This window comes from Theobroma umbraticum, unplaced genomic scaffold (genome assembly GCF_002168275.2).
Source record: "Theobroma umbraticum cultivar Fairchild unplaced genomic scaffold, ASM216827v3 scaffold_147.0, whole genome shotgun sequence".
NCBI classification, from domain to species: domain Eukaryota; kingdom Viridiplantae; phylum Streptophyta; class Magnoliopsida; order Malvales; family Malvaceae; genus Theobroma; species Theobroma umbraticum.
In genome coordinates, this window is record NW_018397259.1 from 10,129,414 (window position 1) to 10,146,721 (window position 17,308).

At 35.6% G+C, this 17,308-nt stretch overlaps 3 protein-coding genes across 3 annotated transcripts; 2 read left to right on the forward strand and 1 right to left on the reverse strand.

Annotated features, from left to right (window-relative positions):
- Window positions 1-540: 540 nt before the first annotated feature.
- On the reverse strand, window positions 541-1,542 carry LOC110415666 (uncharacterized). Its single transcript, XM_021427360.1, has one exon. It carries the CDS (start codon window positions 1,540-1,542, stop codon window positions 541-543), a length of 1,002 nt encoding a protein of 333 aa, XP_021283035.1.
- Window positions 1,543-7,236: 5,694 nt separating this feature from the next.
- LOC110415434 (eukaryotic translation initiation factor 3 subunit A-like) lies at window positions 7,237-13,863 on the forward strand. Its single transcript, XM_021427097.2, has 14 exons — window positions 7,237-7,335; window positions 7,784-7,865; window positions 8,076-8,557; window positions 9,128-9,343; window positions 9,453-9,821; window positions 9,902-9,931; window positions 10,429-10,656; window positions 10,764-10,925; window positions 11,046-11,267; window positions 11,383-11,589; window positions 11,665-11,871; window positions 12,184-12,264; window positions 12,404-12,605; window positions 12,961-13,863. Exons 2-14 carry the CDS (start codon window positions 7,820-7,822, stop codon window positions 13,419-13,421), a joined length of 2,913 nt encoding a protein of 970 aa, XP_021282772.1. The 5' UTR covers window positions 7,237-7,335; window positions 7,784-7,819; the 3' UTR covers window positions 13,422-13,863.
- Window positions 13,864-14,166: 303 nt separating this feature from the next.
- MTSSB (mitochondrially targeted single-stranded DNA binding protein) lies at window positions 14,167-16,547 on the forward strand. Its single transcript, XM_021427153.1, has 6 exons — window positions 14,167-14,322; window positions 14,646-14,836; window positions 15,132-15,340; window positions 15,442-15,542; window positions 15,835-15,894; window positions 16,171-16,547. The coding sequence occupies exons 1-6, from the start codon at window positions 14,250-14,252 to the stop codon at window positions 16,185-16,187; spliced, it is 651 nt and encodes a 216-aa protein (XP_021282828.1). The 5' UTR covers window positions 14,167-14,249; the 3' UTR covers window positions 16,188-16,547.
- The last annotated feature ends 761 nt before the right edge of the window (window positions 16,548-17,308 follow it).

Consider the following 17,308-nt stretch of genomic DNA (forward strand, 5'->3'; position numbering starts at 1 on the left):
ATATATATATATATATATATTCGACTTTTCACGAGAGAATGTTATAGTGGGGATCATTAGTCTTCAACAATGTGACCAGCATGTGCAATTAACAAATTTAGTTAATGAGCTCTGCTGACTAAATGTTGACTTTCTCTGATTAAGCTATAATTAGCTGTTAAAGTTTGTAATTGTCGATTGACAGAGAATCATTTACAGCAAATTTTTCCAAATATTCTTCAACTTTCTTCTAGATGGACACAACAATTACAACTATAAGACTTTTTTTCAATTATTCAAAAATAATCAGCTAAAAAATTTCGTTATTTTACTTATATAAATATTATTTAAAATTAATTTTAAAAATATTAAAAAATAAAATTACTACAGAAAATATTATTACATCTAAAAAAATTTAAAGCTCCTAACAACCCTAATTGATAATAATAATTTTAAGAAATCTAAATGTAAATCAAAATATTAGAAACACAATAAATTCAACCTAAATAAATCAAAATATTGTAAACCCAATAAAATCCAAAACGAGTGCAGAAATTTTACTCAAGGGTTAATATCAGGCAACAAAACGCCATTCTCATCATACTGAATTGTGGCAATAGGCCTACACCTCACTCCCATCAGAATCCTCTTCTTGCAAAGTTCTTGTTTCTCTGTTGCTCCTCCCATCATCTTCTTCATAGACCAAGCAATCTTTAGCTTCCGACGGGTGGTCGGTGTTGTTCTCGATGTACTGGATTTCTTCTCCTGTTTCCCCATCACCGTCTTCCTTGTGTCAACAGTGTTTGCGTCTCTATCACCTACTACAATGATGCTCAAAGCATTGTCACCAACACCAGCCTTGTTGATTTCTGCTTTGTTCAGTTGTAGGCCGTAATTAGTCCTTTTGCTTAAGAATTTCTTGACTGTAACCTGCTGCTCCACTCTTTCTTCTTCTTTGTCCTGCTGCTCCACTCTCTCTTCTTCTTTGTCTTCATCTTCCAGCTTTTCCTGCTTCAATTTCTTCTCTTCTTTGTCTTCATCCTCCAGCATTTCCTTGAACATGCGTGACTTGGATATTCCAAGTCCCGTTGCCACAACCATCTGTTGCACTCCTCCATTCAAATCGTTTGCACTGCTTTTTTTTCTTGTTATTTTCGCCGATTCCATGCCAACTGATCTTTCAACAATTTTCTTCGAGTTCTCCATCTGATCCCAATCTCCATTCCAATAAGCCTCACCATTTTCATCACTGGAGGACCCTGAGTCTGTCTCGGGCGATGACTTCTTGTTACCAACGACGTTGGAAAACATAGCACCAACCCTCTTCTTGAAACTCTTCCTAGATTTCGCCCCATGTTTCTTCTTGCTCGTGCTGCTATTCTCAGCATCCCCACCGCGGACATGATTTGTTCTCAGCACGAACTTAAACAACCCCTTGAGAAACGGAACCCTGGGTTTAACAAACAAGCCCATGGGAATATTGATGGTGATGCGGAGATTGTAAGACGACAAATGTTTTGGTGGAACCAAAAGCTTGGTGTTTTCATGGTTTGTTCCTGTCATCTTCGGGTGAAGGGAGAACTATAGTTTTGTTTTTGAGATTTTGATAATTTTGCTTTTGAGATTTTGGTTTTAAGCATTAAATCAAAAGGAATTTGAGTTGATGAGAATTGACAAGTGAAAGGGAAACGTGGGTTCTTCCACTATAAAATAACTGTACATCAGTTTTCTATTTTCCCTCCACAAAGTTCATATTGAGATAAAACAGGATAGAGATTAATTAGTTAATGCATATCTCTAAAATTCACACCTATCTCAATTCTTTTTTCTTTTCTTTTTGTTTCATATGGAAATTCAATCTCTTATTCACCCCATAAAGAACAAAAATTTGATTTATCCTCCAATTGCTGTCATTTTTATTGGCTAATAATGAACTTATTGATCTCACATTCACCCTATACGAAATGAAAAGCATTGAATTAATTTTTTTTGTACCTTTTATATTTACGTTTTTTATTTTATTCTTCTCCGTTTCATTTCATGAATCAAATTATAAAATAGTTATTCTTTTATATTTTATTTTACAAAAATTATTTCAGTCTTTTTCTATTTCATTACCCGATTATGATAGGAACAGCTCATTACCAACCATTCAAACAAGCTATAGGTAAAGACAATCGCCTAAAGATTAGAAATCAGTCATTGTTTTTATACATACATATAGAATAAAAGAAAAAAAATGTTTATTTTAAAGAAAACTTTAAGCACAATTTAAGTGGGGAGGAACAGGGGTATATTTAATACTCTACTCAACATGTTGCTTGTTTTGTTCGGGTTTTGTCTTTGTTTTCTGATTGGTGATTTGTGGCCGCCTTGACTCTGTCATGGATGTATGTATGGTTCGTTTTTCGTTGTGCAGCAGATGGGTGTGAGTAACAATGATCCATGGTGGTCTTGCTGATGGCCGAAAGTGTGCTTGTCTACATACCCCCCTCTGCTTTTGTTTTGTTTATGCTGTTCTTGATGTTTTTTGCTCGTTTACGTAAGCAGAGTTACTACTCATTGTCATGCACTTTGTTTTGATCTGCCATAAAAGTGATATCATGATCTCTTTGTTGTTTTGGAATCTGCTTGGTTAGACCTCAGTGTAGCCCCGGATCTGCAAAGAGGGCGTTGCTTAGGGACTGTTTCTTCACGCTGGCTGTACAAGTTTGAAAGTGGATTTCGACAGGTGATGATGCTTTTGTTTTCAGACTCCGTTTGTCAGGAGGATCTGCTTGTTTACCAGGAATTGAAGTGAAAATGAAACTGATGTTCAATGGTCTTCGAGGGGCTAAGGTGATAAATTGCTGCCTCTTGGGTCCCTCAAAGTCAGAGCTGAATTGCAACTATGCTGTTTTTGATAGGTTTGCTCGCATTCGGATGACCTTGTCTGTTGATGTCTTCTCGTTCTTGTTTTTTCCTTTTAGTTTGTAGGGTGATACTAATAGCAGCCAGGTTAGGTGCTTTCCTTGTATATTTATGGAACATGTCATGGCAGGGAGTTTCAAATCCTGCTTTTGTTGTTCAGACTGCCACTAGAGTGGATAGCTTTTTGTTAAAATCTCTTTATTATTAAATCCAATTCTAAAGCTTTTCAATATATTTACTGCTATTGGCAGTAACACAGTTCGTGTATTTCCATCTAGTCTGTGTCTATTAAATCCCATTGGGTACCACACTGATGCAGTGCCGTACGCTAATCAAAGCATTAAGTCTTTTGAGTTCAGCTCGGACCCCAGACATCGTAAGATAACTACAGAGGTTTCTCAGGCTTGTGCAGAGGTAACTACAGCAGCAAAACTGCAGTCCTGAATTATATTTATTGAGATTCATACAGGTTCTCATGACACTATTTAGAAAATCATAAACATGGCAATTGAAGGTACGAGTATAAAGTGGTGCAGCAGGTGAACCTGAACCGCTGCAAATCATTGACTTGGATTGTTTTATAAATTATATATCTGATACGATGCTTCAACTGTGTCTCAAATTAAGACCAATGGTAGCTAAAAAGTTATGGCTTATATTGTGGGCAAAAAAGGATCCATCAGACAGTTAAAAAGCATGATTTATTTGTTGCCAAATGACAATGGCATAAAAACAGAAGTATGAATGAATCCGTAGTTTCTATAGGTATCCTAATTAAGTCGTTTGACGTTGACTATTTCCTCCAATTCCAGTGTCTGAAAATATGCTGTTACTGATTTATGTTCTTCGTATGATTTTGCACATAATTATTTTTTCTACATAATTCCCTTGCAGTGGGTTCCTCAAGATGTTCTGCCTGCGCCCGTATCGTTTGCAGCATACTTCTGTAACAACTAATCTGTTTATGCTACCTTTTGTGATGGTAGTGTTATGGTGTTTGATGCTGCTAGCCTGAGACTTAGATGTCGTATTTGTTCATCAGTGTACTTGTCCCAGGCAACCTTAAAAGGGGTCTATGATCAGACCATTAATCTGTCTCGATTTCCTTTTCTTGTACCATGTTGTTATTATCGAAACTGGTAGTTTTTGGTGCATTGCATGGACTGCAGCAAACATTCAAATTTTTCTGGTGTGGCTTTCATATAATGAGCATACTGTGTTTACAGAGACCAAGCTGTATTCCCGCTTGTCAAGCTGTGCTAAAAGTGTCGATAAGTAACTCTAATGACCATGTTTATCATGCATGCAAGCTTGGTTCTTAGGAGCTCTGATTGCCTTCCCTAATTCCCTAATAATAATAATAATTTTAAAAAAATCTATTATGTCAAAAAATATTGGAAATATTTTAAAAAATATAAAAATGAGGTAGAAATTTTGCACTTTATAAAAAAATCAAGGGATATTCTCTAGCAACAAAAACCCATTCTCATCATACTGAATTGTGCCAAGAGGCCTGCATCTTCCTCCCATCAGGATCCTCTTCTTTGCAAGTTCTTGTTTCTCTGATTTTCCTCCCATCATCTTCTTCATCGACCAAGCAATCTTCAGCTTCCGGTGGGATTTCTTCTCCTGTTTCCCCATCACCTTCCTCCTGCTTCCAACAGTTTTTGCACCTCTGTCCCCAACACCATCGTCTGCTTTGGTGGTTTCTCCTTTCTTCATTTCCAGGTCGTTAATCAATTTGCTAAAGAATTTCGAGACCCTGTCCTGTTGTTTCCCTCTCCCCTCTGCTTTGTCTTCATCCTCCAGCGGTTCATTGAACATGCGTGAGTTGGATATTCCGAGTCCTGTCGCCACAACCGTTGGTCGCACTTCACCATACAAATCGTTTTCACTGCTTTTTTTTCTTGTTGTTTTCGCCGATTCCATGCCAACTGATCCTTCAACAAATTTCTTCCAGTTCTCCATCTGGTCCCAATCTCCATCCCAATGAACCTCACTATTTCCAATAGAGGACCCCGAGCGTGTCTCAGGGGACAACTTTTTGTTACCAAAGACGTTGGAAAACATTACACCAACCCTCTTCCTGAAACTCTTCCTAGATTTCGCCCCTTGTTTCTTCTTGCTCTTGCTGCCATTCTCATCATCCTCACCCCGGACGTTATTTCTCCTCTTGATCTTGGGAATCCAGAAGTTGAATTTGATGCTGATATGATAAAACGACTGTGAGTTTGGTGGAACGAAAGGCCTGGTGTTTTCATGGTTTGTTCCTGTCATCCGCTCCTATCAGGGTGAAGAGAACCATAATTCTTTTTAAGAAGGTTTTGATTTTAAGCAGTAAATCGAAAGGAATTTGGGTTGCATGAGAAGTGAAAGGGAAACGTGACTCTTATGGAGTTTTCCCACACCATGAGATAACGGTACATCAGTTTTCTCTGGCACCCTCCACAAAGTTCATCTTGAGATGATAAAGATTGTAAAGTTAATTACTGCATGTCTCTAAAATTCACACCTATCTAATTCTTTTTCTTTTCTTTTTTTTTTTTTATATTTTTTATGAAAAGTGACTCTCTTATTCAAATAGTAGTATTTTCTTTCCAAATGGGATTATCCTCTAATTTTTGCTTTTTTTTCACCCTCTAGTTCATTCTTTTATCATAGTACTTCATTTTTTTTATTTTTTGTTACCATTGAAGGAGGACGAAAAATGTCACGAATTCATGTTTTTAATTCAAAAGACATATCTTACCTAAGATTCATCCAATTATATAATATCCCGTTATACTAACTCTTTACTTATAAAAAAATAAGAGACTCTTAGTTAAAATAGGTCTATTTCAACTTTTATATCTTTTATAAAAATACACATCAGTTAAAATTTAAATCTATTATAATATCACTTGTCATAAATTCACGTTTCTAATTTAAAAAATACGCTTGATAAATAGTGAAATGTCCATGTTTATATACTTGAAACTCATTTCATCTCTTACTGATGAAAGATCGTGATAAAAACTTTAAACTTCACGTTTTGGATAAAAATATATATACTAAATCTCAACTCGTTAAAAAGCTATTAAAATTTTGAATATATAGATGTGACCTATAATAAAAAAATAATTTTTAAAAATGTACTTGCTCAAGTTTTAGCCAATCATACTATTATTAATTTTTTCATATAATATTAAGAATTCATCTTTTATCCCTATAAAAAGAGGACTTCTTTTTTTATTTAAAATTTAAAAACTTATTAAAACCTCTTAAATTTTATTTTGACATAATATCTAAAAGAATTCTTAAATTATTTTAAAAAATTTAATATTTTATATTGTTTGAATAAACTGTTGCAAAAATGTTTGTATCATTCTGTCAAAAATATTTTTCACTATTACTGGGGCAGTTTTTACTAATTTAAGATCAAAATTATGAATGGAAATAAAAATGGGTAAAAGTAATAATGATATTTTTTAAAGTATTTAACTACATACCTAAATAAACTATAATTTTCAAAAAAAAAATTCATCTCATTACTTCTTTACCATAACATTATAAAAATATCAATATTTATCAATTGGGTAAGATGTACAAAATATGTATTTATAAATGTATATTTATCAAATGGCAATCATCAAAATATTTTTTATTATAATTATTAATAATATTTATTCAATTTATAAGTAAAAATTTTAATTACATTAAATGATTTCATTAAACTTTTTTTAATTTTTATAATATTAAATAATTTAACTAATAATATTTTAAGTTAAATATTAATATTTATCAAATCTATACTCCTAAGCTTAGTATGGGAATTTTTTTTATTTTTTGTAAAATATCTTATGCTCATGTAATCAATAGGTGTTTTTCCTGATAACTCGTAAAATATTTTATATCTATCATAAATTTTTTATATTCCAAACAAATATAAATTCTAAAAATATTTTTTAACAAAATATTATATGTCAAAACAAATGATAATAAAAAAATGACTTACAAAAATGTTCTTGATCGAGTTTACAAGAGTCATAAATTATTATTATTTTTTTCACATAGTATTAAATAATTATATGTATCTCTATTAAAAGGGAATTTTTTTTATTATTTAAAAATAAAAAACTTATTAAAAACCTCAGAAATTTTAATTTTTAGGAACAAAACCATGTGTTTTATTTTTATCTTTCCAATTATAGAGGTAAAAATCGAGTAATGTAAACCTAATATTCAAGAAAAGACAAGATCTTTATCCGCATTTAACAAGGATTTCGCAAATTTGGAAGCGGTTTCCAATTAGGCTTTAGATCAAAGGCCTATTTAAGGTCCAATAAGCCCAAATACACTGCTCTTTCTGGTTATAGTTATCTTCTCTCTTTTCGCAGGAAAATTAAAAAAATACACTCTTCTTCTTCTTCTTCTTCTTAGTGCTCGCGCGGCCGCTCTTCTTTTCAGGCAAGTCCCTCAAGCAATCAATCTCGTTTTTATTTTTTTTGAAATTAATTTTATCGGTATTTTTTGTATTTCGATCGGGTTTTTATTTGTTATTATTATTGCAATTTCTCGATGAAAAATTAATGAAGGGAAAGAAATCGGTGAAAACGAGCTTGGTAATTTAATTTTTTTTCGATCTGTTTGTCTAGATTTAGGGTTTTAATTCGTCAATGGTGATTTTCGTGAGTATAAGTAGGGTTTTTTTTACTGTTTTTCAGATCGTAATTTTAGTTTTTTTTTTTGTTGGTTGGGTTTTCTTTTGCTTGGGAAATTGTAGTTGGATTTGATTTTATTGGGAGGTTGAAGATAATTAGGGTTTTTAGCTTTTCAAGTTGTTTTTCTTTTTCTTTTTTTACTTATTTGATTGATGCTTTAATGTCATGCAAAAATTGGTGGTTGTTTGTTTCAGGCTATAGCGGGCAGTGTTAAGAATTTGAAAGAAACCATGGCAAATTTTGCTAAACCGGAGAATGCGTTGAAGCGAGCAGAAGGTTAGATACTAAGCGTTTCCTCTATTTTAGGCTCCAATTGTTTGTTGTTTTTGCTAATTGCTACTTGCAAATATATGCTACCCCTTTCTCAGTATGAAAATTGTTGTCTGCTGTTAATATGCATCTGGGTTGTTGAGGCATTGCCATAAATAGTTATAAGTGTATATTGGGTTATGATAACTGGCTGACTTTGTGATGGGTTTGATGCAGAGTTGATTAATGTTGGGCAGAAGCAAGATGCTTTGCAGGCGCTTCACAATCTAATAACTTCAAAGAGATACAGAGCTTGGCAAAAGCCACTTGAAAGGATAATGTTCAAATATGTAGAGCTGTGTGTTGACATGCGGAAGGGTCGATTTGCGAAGGATGGACTGATTCAATACCGTATTGTATGTCAACAAGTGAATGTTAGTTCTTTGGAGGAGGTGATCAAGCACTTCATGCATCTTTCTACTGAGAAAGCTGAGCAGGCTCGTAGTCAGGCACAAGCCCTGGAAGAAGCGCTTGATGTTGATGACCTTGAAGCTGATAAAAGGCCAGAAGATTTGATGCTAAGCTACGTGAGTGGGGAGAAAGGAAAGGATAGGTCTGATCGTGAACTTGTTACCCCTTGGTTCAAATTTCTCTGGGAGACCTATAGAACAGTTCTTGAAATATTGCGGAACAATTCCAAGTTAGAGGCGCTCTATGCGGTATTTCCTCTCTTAACTGACTTTTCATTAATATTCAGCATTTTTTACAACTATACCTATAAATCTTGAACTTTTGATTACATTATGAAATTGGACAATCTTGTTTTTAGCATTATGAAAGAAGGTTCACTAGGATCTTGCTTATGGTTATTCAGATTCAGTATATAACCCTTTACTGCTTTACAGTATTGATCATTTCTGCTTTTAGCTGAATTTGTGTAGAAATTCCTTTTTGGGGGAATGAGCTGAACTGTTAATTGATTTAGTATTTAGAGTCAATCCTTTGTTTTTTTTGTATTAGAATCTTGAAGCTTGAAAGGATAAGTTTTGAGGAATGTAGGACTTAAGTCGTTATTTGATGAATTGCCAAGATTATACTAAGTTGTTGGAAAAAAGAGAACACGGCCTTTAAAAATTGATTTTGGTCTTGGCCCGGTGGCTTTTACAGTGGACATATAATGGAACGATTGTCTATTGTTTTGTTTTTTTTAATTTCTTACTTGCAGTTAGATATGGCTCAGTTGCACATTAACAGTAACTTGTTTTGTTCTATTTTTAAATATTCTGTAGATGACAGCGCATCGGGCATTCCAGTTTTGCAAGCAGTATAAACGGTCAACAGAATTCAGAAGGTTGTGTGAGATTATAAGGAATCATTTAGCAAATCTAAATAAATATAAAGACCAAAGGGACAGACCTGACCTGTCAGCCCCAGAGAGCTTGCAACTGTATCTTGATACAAGATTTGAGCAGCTGAAGATTGCGACTGAACTTGGGCTCTGGCAGGTCTCTTCTTTTCTCTACCTTCTATGTGCTTAATGGATGAGTTTGCTATCTTGTAATGGATGGATTTTACATGCTTCTGATCAATGCTTGTCATGTTTGGTCCTTGCAGGAAGCTTTTCGTTCTGTTGAAGATATTCATGGATTGATGTCCATTGTCAAGAAAACTCCTAAGGCTTCTTTGATGGTGGTTTATTACGCCAAGTTAACTGAAATATTTTGGATTTCAGCCAGCCATCTTTATCATGCTTATGCATGGTTAAAGTTATTTACACTTCAAAAAAGCTTTAATAAAAACTTAAGCCAGAAGGATTTGCAGTTGATAGCATCAGCAGTTGTTTTGGCTGCACTGTCAGTCTCCCCTTATAATCAAACTAGTGCTGCATCGCACCTGGAACTTGAAAATGAGAAAGAGCGCAACCTTCGAATGGCAAATCTTATAGGATTTAATCTTGAACCTAAACTTGAGAACAGAGAAGTGGTATGTTGTGTTAAATTTTATTTGCATTCCATTTCCTTTTTCTTGATGTAACCTTTTCTGACATTGTGCACTTCTTCCAGCTTTCAAGGTCATCACTTCTTACAGAACTGGTATGTTTAAAGTTTATGACCTCTTTTGGTTTGTTTCTTCTTTTTTCTCTGGGATTAAGTTTATCTGATTTGGGTTTAAATTTTTAATATAACTGAACTCAATACAACTAAGCCCATAATCGCAAACTAGTTGGGTTTGGCTACATGACCTGATTTCTTCCACTTGGTTAAAGAAAAATAATCGCATGCAATATAGGTCTAACTGAATTTCTAGGTATAAAGTCTTAAAAGTTTGTGCTCTAACTGGATCCCAATGAAGTCCTTAATCTTTGAGTCTATTAATGAAGTGCTTTGTCTTTGTTTGCTATGTTCTTTAATGCCAAGAAATAAGTCTTCCCGGTTTTGCAAGTTAGGCCTTTTTGAGATTCTCTTTCTCTCTCTCAAATCCTATGGAATAGCAAAGGAGTATTGGCTCTGTATTTATGTAACTAGAAATTTTTTGAGATGTCTCTAGATTGCTTATGAAACTGTCTATTCTTATACCCCCTTTTTATCAGGTCTCCAAAGGTGTACTTAGCTGTGCAACTCAAGAAGTGAAAGATCTTTACCATATCTTGGAACATGAATTTCTTCCTCTGGATGTTGCGTCAAAGATACAGCCTCTGTTGATAAAAATATCAAAACTTGGTGGGAAGCTGGCTTCAGCTTCATCAGTACCAGAAGTTAAACTCTCTCAATATGTTCCTGACCTTGAAAAGCTTGCTAGCCTCAGGTTGCTTCAGCAGGTGTGTTCTTGTGTTAATTTTCTTTTCATTGTTTGTTTTATATGCTATATACCCCTCTGGTTATTTATGCTTGCTCTTCTCATTGTTCTTCTCCCTTGCTTCTCCAGGTGTCCCAGGTTTACCAGACAATGAAAATTGAGAGTTTGTCTCAAATGATCCCCTTTTTTGATTTTTCTATGGTGGAAAAGGTTTCCGTTGATGCCATCAAACATAATTTCATAGCTATGAAAGTTGATCACATGAAGGGTGTTGTGCTGTTTGATAATATGGTAAGTTAGGATTTTGGGCTGTTTCTTTGCGGATATTGCCAGGATTTGTGCACTTCATTCACATTTCTTAAAGGTGTCTGCATAGCAGTGGATTCATTTATTTTATGTTGGCCCTTTCAGGGTCTGGAATCTGACAAGCTTCGTGATCACCTGACTATTCTCGCTGAATCTTTGAATAAAGCAAGAGCCATGATATACCCCTCTGCCAAGAGAGCATCAAAGCTGGGTGAAGTTTTACCAGGTTTAGGGGAGATCGTAGATAAGGAACACAAAAGGCTTCTTGCTCGGAAATCAATCATTGAGAAAAGAAAGGAAGAGCAAGAACGCCAACTACTGGAAATGGTATCCCTATTTAAATGGCTTGTCACGTAGACAGCATTAAGTTTCATCATTTAGCATAATAATGGAAATGATTTCATAAACTTATGCCCCTGCTTTTTGTTTTTTCATCCACTAGGAACGTGAGGAGGAGTCAAAGCGGCAGATGTTGCAGAAGAAAACTGAAGAAGCAGAAAAAAAGAGGCTTGCTGCTATGTTTGAGCAACAGCGAGCTGAAAGAATTCGTAAGGAAATAGAGGAGCGGGAGCTTGAAGAAGCACAGGCACTGCTGCAGGAAACTGAAAAGCATTTGAAAAGAGGGAAAAAGAAGCCAATTTTAGATGGGGTAAGCTGCCATTTGTTTTAATTAAGTTTCTGATTCATATGGAAGTTGCATTTTTGACTATGCATGTGTGTACAGGAGAAATTGACTAAACAAACCTTGCTTGAGCGAGCGATGAATGAGCAGCTCAAGGAGAGGCAGGAACAGGAGAAGAGACTACAAAAAGTTGCCAAAACAATGGACCACCTGGAAAGGGCAAAGAGAGAGGAAGCGGCACCCTTAATTGAAGCTGGTTTTCAACGACGATTGGTAGAAGAGAAGGTGCTTCATGAACGTGAGCAACAGGTGAGTTTTTGTATGCCCTGTTTTATTATTGTACCTGTTTTAGCAATTAAAAGATACCCTTATTTTCAATACTTCCCTTTCAAAGTCTTGAACATTTGATGTTGTATGTTCTATAAACATATCAATCACTATGATGTGTTTTAATCAACTGATGCTCTACCGTCATTTTGCATCTCTATGGTTGCACCTATATCTTAAAAGGATGGGTAGTTATTTTATGTTACACTGTCATTGTAAAGAGAGGTTTTTTGTTGGTTTTTGCAATTGTCAACCTTTTGATGCCATCTGTTATTCTCATTTTCTGCATTGTAGTTGGAAGTTGAGTTAAGCAGACAGCACCATGATGGTGACTTGAGAGAGAAGAATAGGCTGGCACGCATGTTGGAAAATAAGGTCAGTACCTTTTTGGATTTGTGGCTATGTACTCATGAGAGAGTTTCTCATGTCAGAGATGATTTTCTTGCAGCTTGCTAAATCTTCTTTTCCGGTGTTAAGTGCCATTTAACATAATTTGGTTTTTGCTTTTCCACAGATGATATTCCAAGAAAGAGTAATGAGTCGTCGGCAAGCTGAGTTTGACCAACGGGGAGTAGAGAGAGAGGAGAGAATCCAACAAATCATTCAGGCCCGGAAGCAGGAAAGAGATATAAAGAGAAAGAAAATATTTTTTGTGAGGTCTGAAGAGGAGAGAATAAGAAAGCTGCATGAAGAGGAGGAAGCTCATAAGCGTGAAGGTATATACTTATTTACACTCATTTGATTATATTTTCATAATTATTTGACTTTGAAATTGTATCCCATTTTTGGATAAGCTTATAGATCGTTTTCTCTAGAAAACTTACAGTAGATGATTGATAAATTTCCTCTTCTCATATCAATAGAATTCTGTCTCACCTCTCAATAGCTCGGGGATTGTTTTGTCTGTTCAAGCTCATTTCAGTTGTTATGCTTTTCTATTGTTATTTAATTTTGCCTCCATCATTGTTATTTAAATTCTTTAGATATCTTTCCTTTTCTAATGTTCCTCTTAAGGGGGATATTCGTAAGTGTGCAAGAATATTTTATTTATTGGCACATTGAATCTTGCAGAGGCTGAGAGAAGAAGGAAGGAAGAAGCTGAACACAAAGCAAAAATGGATGAGATTGCTGAAAAGCAGAGGCAAAGAGAACGAGAATTGGAAGAGAAAGAGAGGCTGAGGCGAGAAGCTCTCTTGGGAAGATCAACAGATGGGCTCTCTAGGCCTTCTGAGCTTCCTGCTGGGTCACGTGCAACAGAGCCTGGAGTTGCTGCTCCAGCTGCTGCTGCTCCAACTTCCGGGAAATATGTACCTAGGTTCCGGCGAGAAAGAACCGAAAGCTCTGGTCCAGCTCCACCTTCAGAATCTGATCGCTGGACTGGTGGCAGCAGGGCCCCTCAACCGCTATCTGATCGCTGGACTAGTGGCAGCAGGGCTCCACCTCAAGATTCTGATCGACTGGGTGGCACTGGCGGCAGCAGCAGGCCAGAACCCTGGCGGCCTTCAAGAGCCAGGAACCCGCAACGTGGTTGATCCATCTTCCAATCTTGAAGGGGTGTGCTGAAATACAAATTTTGTACCGAACTATTTACGGCTGTCAACTCGAGAAGTACACAGTATTGTTTTTGAGGACTTATAAGACCTGGTAGTTGCATTATGTTTATTTTTCCTTGTGTTGGTCGATTACTCCTTTTTGTATGGCTAGGCTGAGGAAATCTCAAGTTATATAGAACCTCTCCGACATGTTATGGTTGAATTTTGTTTCTTAACGGTAAGACCTGTTTACTCATAATTCTGGATCTTGTTAGTTTCTGTTGCTCAGGTAAGTTTTTGAGTGCAAGTGTCAAAGTTGTTGAGGAGAATGAATGTGTTGCATTAATTTGTGCTTGCTATTTGAGCAATTACGTGTAAAATTTTGAAATTTTTTATTTTTAAATTTATTTATCAACGAGATGAGAACTTTTGTTTCATATAATTTATATATTTATATTTTATCAAATATAAACTCGATTCATCAGAAAATGGATACACAAATATTTTGTCCCGCAATCCTATTTCTTTAATCTTCAATAATTAGAGATTTCTTTTTCCTTTTGCTTTCCTTTTTTTTGTTCTTTGTTCGACTAATATTTACGGCTCAACAAGGAATGGATCGAAAATAAATATTAAGCCTTTTGGGGTTCGGGTACAAGCCCAACATACCTCCGGCCCAACTAACAGTAGATGAAAGCGGGCCGCCGGGGCCCAAATTTCACAAACAACTAAAACCCTCCTTCTCCCCTTCCTCGCTGCATTCCCCTTTCAACTCTTCTGCTTCATCCCCAGGAATCACCGGTTTTGAGTTAACTCACTGAATAAAGTATGAGTTCACTCGCCAGCAGATGTGCAAAGCTCCTTAGAGTCTCTGTTCCTACAGCACCGAGCTCTTCTCTAGGTCTCTCTTTCTCTCTCTGCTCTTTTTTTTTTTCCTTTTTTTTTTCACATATATGGGTTGTGGGATTAAACATTATTTGATGTAAGTTACTTTCTTTTTTTTGCATTTTTTTTCTGGATGGGTTTTTATTTTTATGGCTTCCATTACTAAAGAGAACGATAAAAAGATAATTTTTTAATGTAATTTACGTGTAGTTTCTTATGCTGATCACTGTTGGTTCATGTAGCATTTTTGACAAACAGTTGATTTGCATGATAGGATTTGGATTAATAAAATTGGAATGGCATTTTGGCATATGGTAACTTTTTTAACGAATTTTGTAGTGTCGGGTGTGCAACGTACCTCCAAGTTGTGGTGTTCAACTGGTTCGGTTGGTAGCAAAAATGATGAAGGGAAAGGCGATGAAATGGAAGAAGAGATTGATGATTTTCTTGGTGACAAGTCTGACAAGCGTTTGCCAATGCTCCAAGGTGTCAATCCTGGAAGTGGTTGGAATTACCGTGGTGTACACAGGGTATAACCTATTGATAGTTGTTTCTATTAGTGAGAGTTTTTGTTGGGAATTTGATGGGCTCTTTGTGTAATGTGTAGCATTTGTTCCCGCGAATCTTTGAATATAAATAGGATCATTACCTTTAATCGTCAAAGATGGTATACGATGCTTAAGTGATGCTCATGGTGCTTATAAATTATTTGAGGTTTCTGCTCTGTTAAAAGCTATTAGTTAGAGTAATTGTATTTTACTTTTATGTTTTCTACTCTTACCTTTAAGTGGAAATAAAAACCGATTATTACATTTTTTTTTACAGGCAATTATTTGTGGAAAAGTTGGGCAAGCCCCTATACAGAAGATATTGAGGAATGGACGAACAGTGACTATATTTACAGTTGGGACAGGTGGCATGTATGACCAGAGAATCATAAGGGACCAAAACACACCACAACCTGCCCAATGGCATCGAATTGCTGTGCATAATGATACACTTGGGGCTTATGCAGTTCAACAAATCACTAAAAAGTATATTTTCATACTCGATGCAATCTAAACTAGATAATCTAAGAAAATACCAACCATGTTAATCTCTATATGTATGTGTGATGAATGGATTTTTTATGCAGCTCCTCAGTCTATGTTGAGGGTGATATTGAAACTAGAGTTTACAATGACAGCATAAATGGTGAAGTTAAATCTATACCAGAAATATGTATCCGTCGTGATGGTATGTAGCTTCCTGTTGCCCGTATTTATCTCCTTTTTATCCATGTTATTGTTTTAGGGGCATGTGTTCGTCATCTGTTTTCCATGACCACATTAACTTAGTAGTACTCTTTGAATTTGATCTGAAACTGATTTAAGTTCTTAAAGGAATTAGACACAGCATTGTGCACTGAACTTTATTATGATTATGGTGTTTTGTGTTACTTATCATTAGGAGTCTATTACCTTTATAGACATGTACATGGTGTATTGTCAATGTTGAAACATTTTTACCCTGTAATGTACTCTTGCAGGAAGAATTCGCCTTATAAAGACTGGTGAAGGTGTTAGCAATATATCGTTTGATGACCTGCGTAAGTTATCTTCCCTTTCTAGAATTTGTGACTGATGGTATACCAACCATGTGATACTGCCTTACTTGCAAATTTTGATTGAAAATTTTTGGCACAACTGGAATAGCCCAATCCATTCCATTAACCTTGTAACTCCGTCATCATCACTAAAGGTGGCCTTTTTGATCATAAGTCCTTGGAACTACTACCAACAGACTTCAATGTTCACAATCTCAGTTAGCTTGCAACTTCTTTATCTTCAATCTTTTGATCAATGCACCTGACTGCTTGTGGCAGGAGAGGGATTGCTGTAGTTTGATGTCTAAGGGCACATTCTGGGAACTTCTTCACAGAACGTGGGAGCAACTGAAGCTTCTTTGTATTAAAAGAAGAGGAAAAAGTCAACTGTTTTAGCCTTTTGCTAATTGGGCCTAAGATGGAATTAATGCTTAGTTGTCATAGTTTCTATGTGTCACTTGGTCATTATTCTGCTTTGTTGTTTAAAACTTCTGTTTGTCAGATAAATATCCTCATTTAGCCTGTCCTTGCTGCCCCACCTTCTTCTTTCTTTCCATCATGGGACAGGTGGGAAGGTACGCACTTGAAGAATCGAGAATGTTAATTGATTTATGATATTATTAATGAGGTTAATATTCAATTGAATTTCAGTACCATCTACTTTAGCAACATCATTGCATCAATGTCATGATCTACTTGGCATCTTTGATCAATTTCACCCTTTGGCATTCTGTATATTGTCCATTATTAGCAGAATGACCGACTTAAGCTATTGAGGTTTATTGCTTTATGAATACCACACGTTCCGAATGCTGATTAATTGCCTTGAGAAACTCAAGCAATATGAACGCTGTGTTGTATTATTAATCCCATTTGAAGCTAGTTTATTGGAAAGGTGGTGCGGATGGTCAATCCCCCATCTCACTTTTGTTGTCTAATGTTTTATCCAAAGTGTGTTCATAATTTGAGTGGTTAGGTTGGCAGAGTTGCACTTTTGTTAGTATTAGTCTTATTCTATTAAGTAGTTTTGTAATTATAAGGTAGTAGTAGTACTACTTTAAATAACTTTTCAGCTGAAATAATGTTGAATGACACCTGTGATGATGCAATGCAAGTTAAATGAGTTGATCTTTTTGGATTGTGTATTTGGCTCTCTCTCCCATATTGTAAGTGCTCACTCTGTTCTTTGAGTGGCTTAATTTAAATCTAAAAACCGTCCTCTCCTCTTGGCTTATTTCTTTCTTCACGTCTTCCCATTCTTTTTTCACTCGAGCACAAAGTAAGAATGCTTGGCACCACCCCCTCCCCAAAGAAAGAAACCCAAAGATCTTATGATCCAATATGGTTATGAGTTTTGAAAATATGGTTGGTTAATTGGTGCAAAGACTTACAATCTGATGATTTTATTAGCCTATTA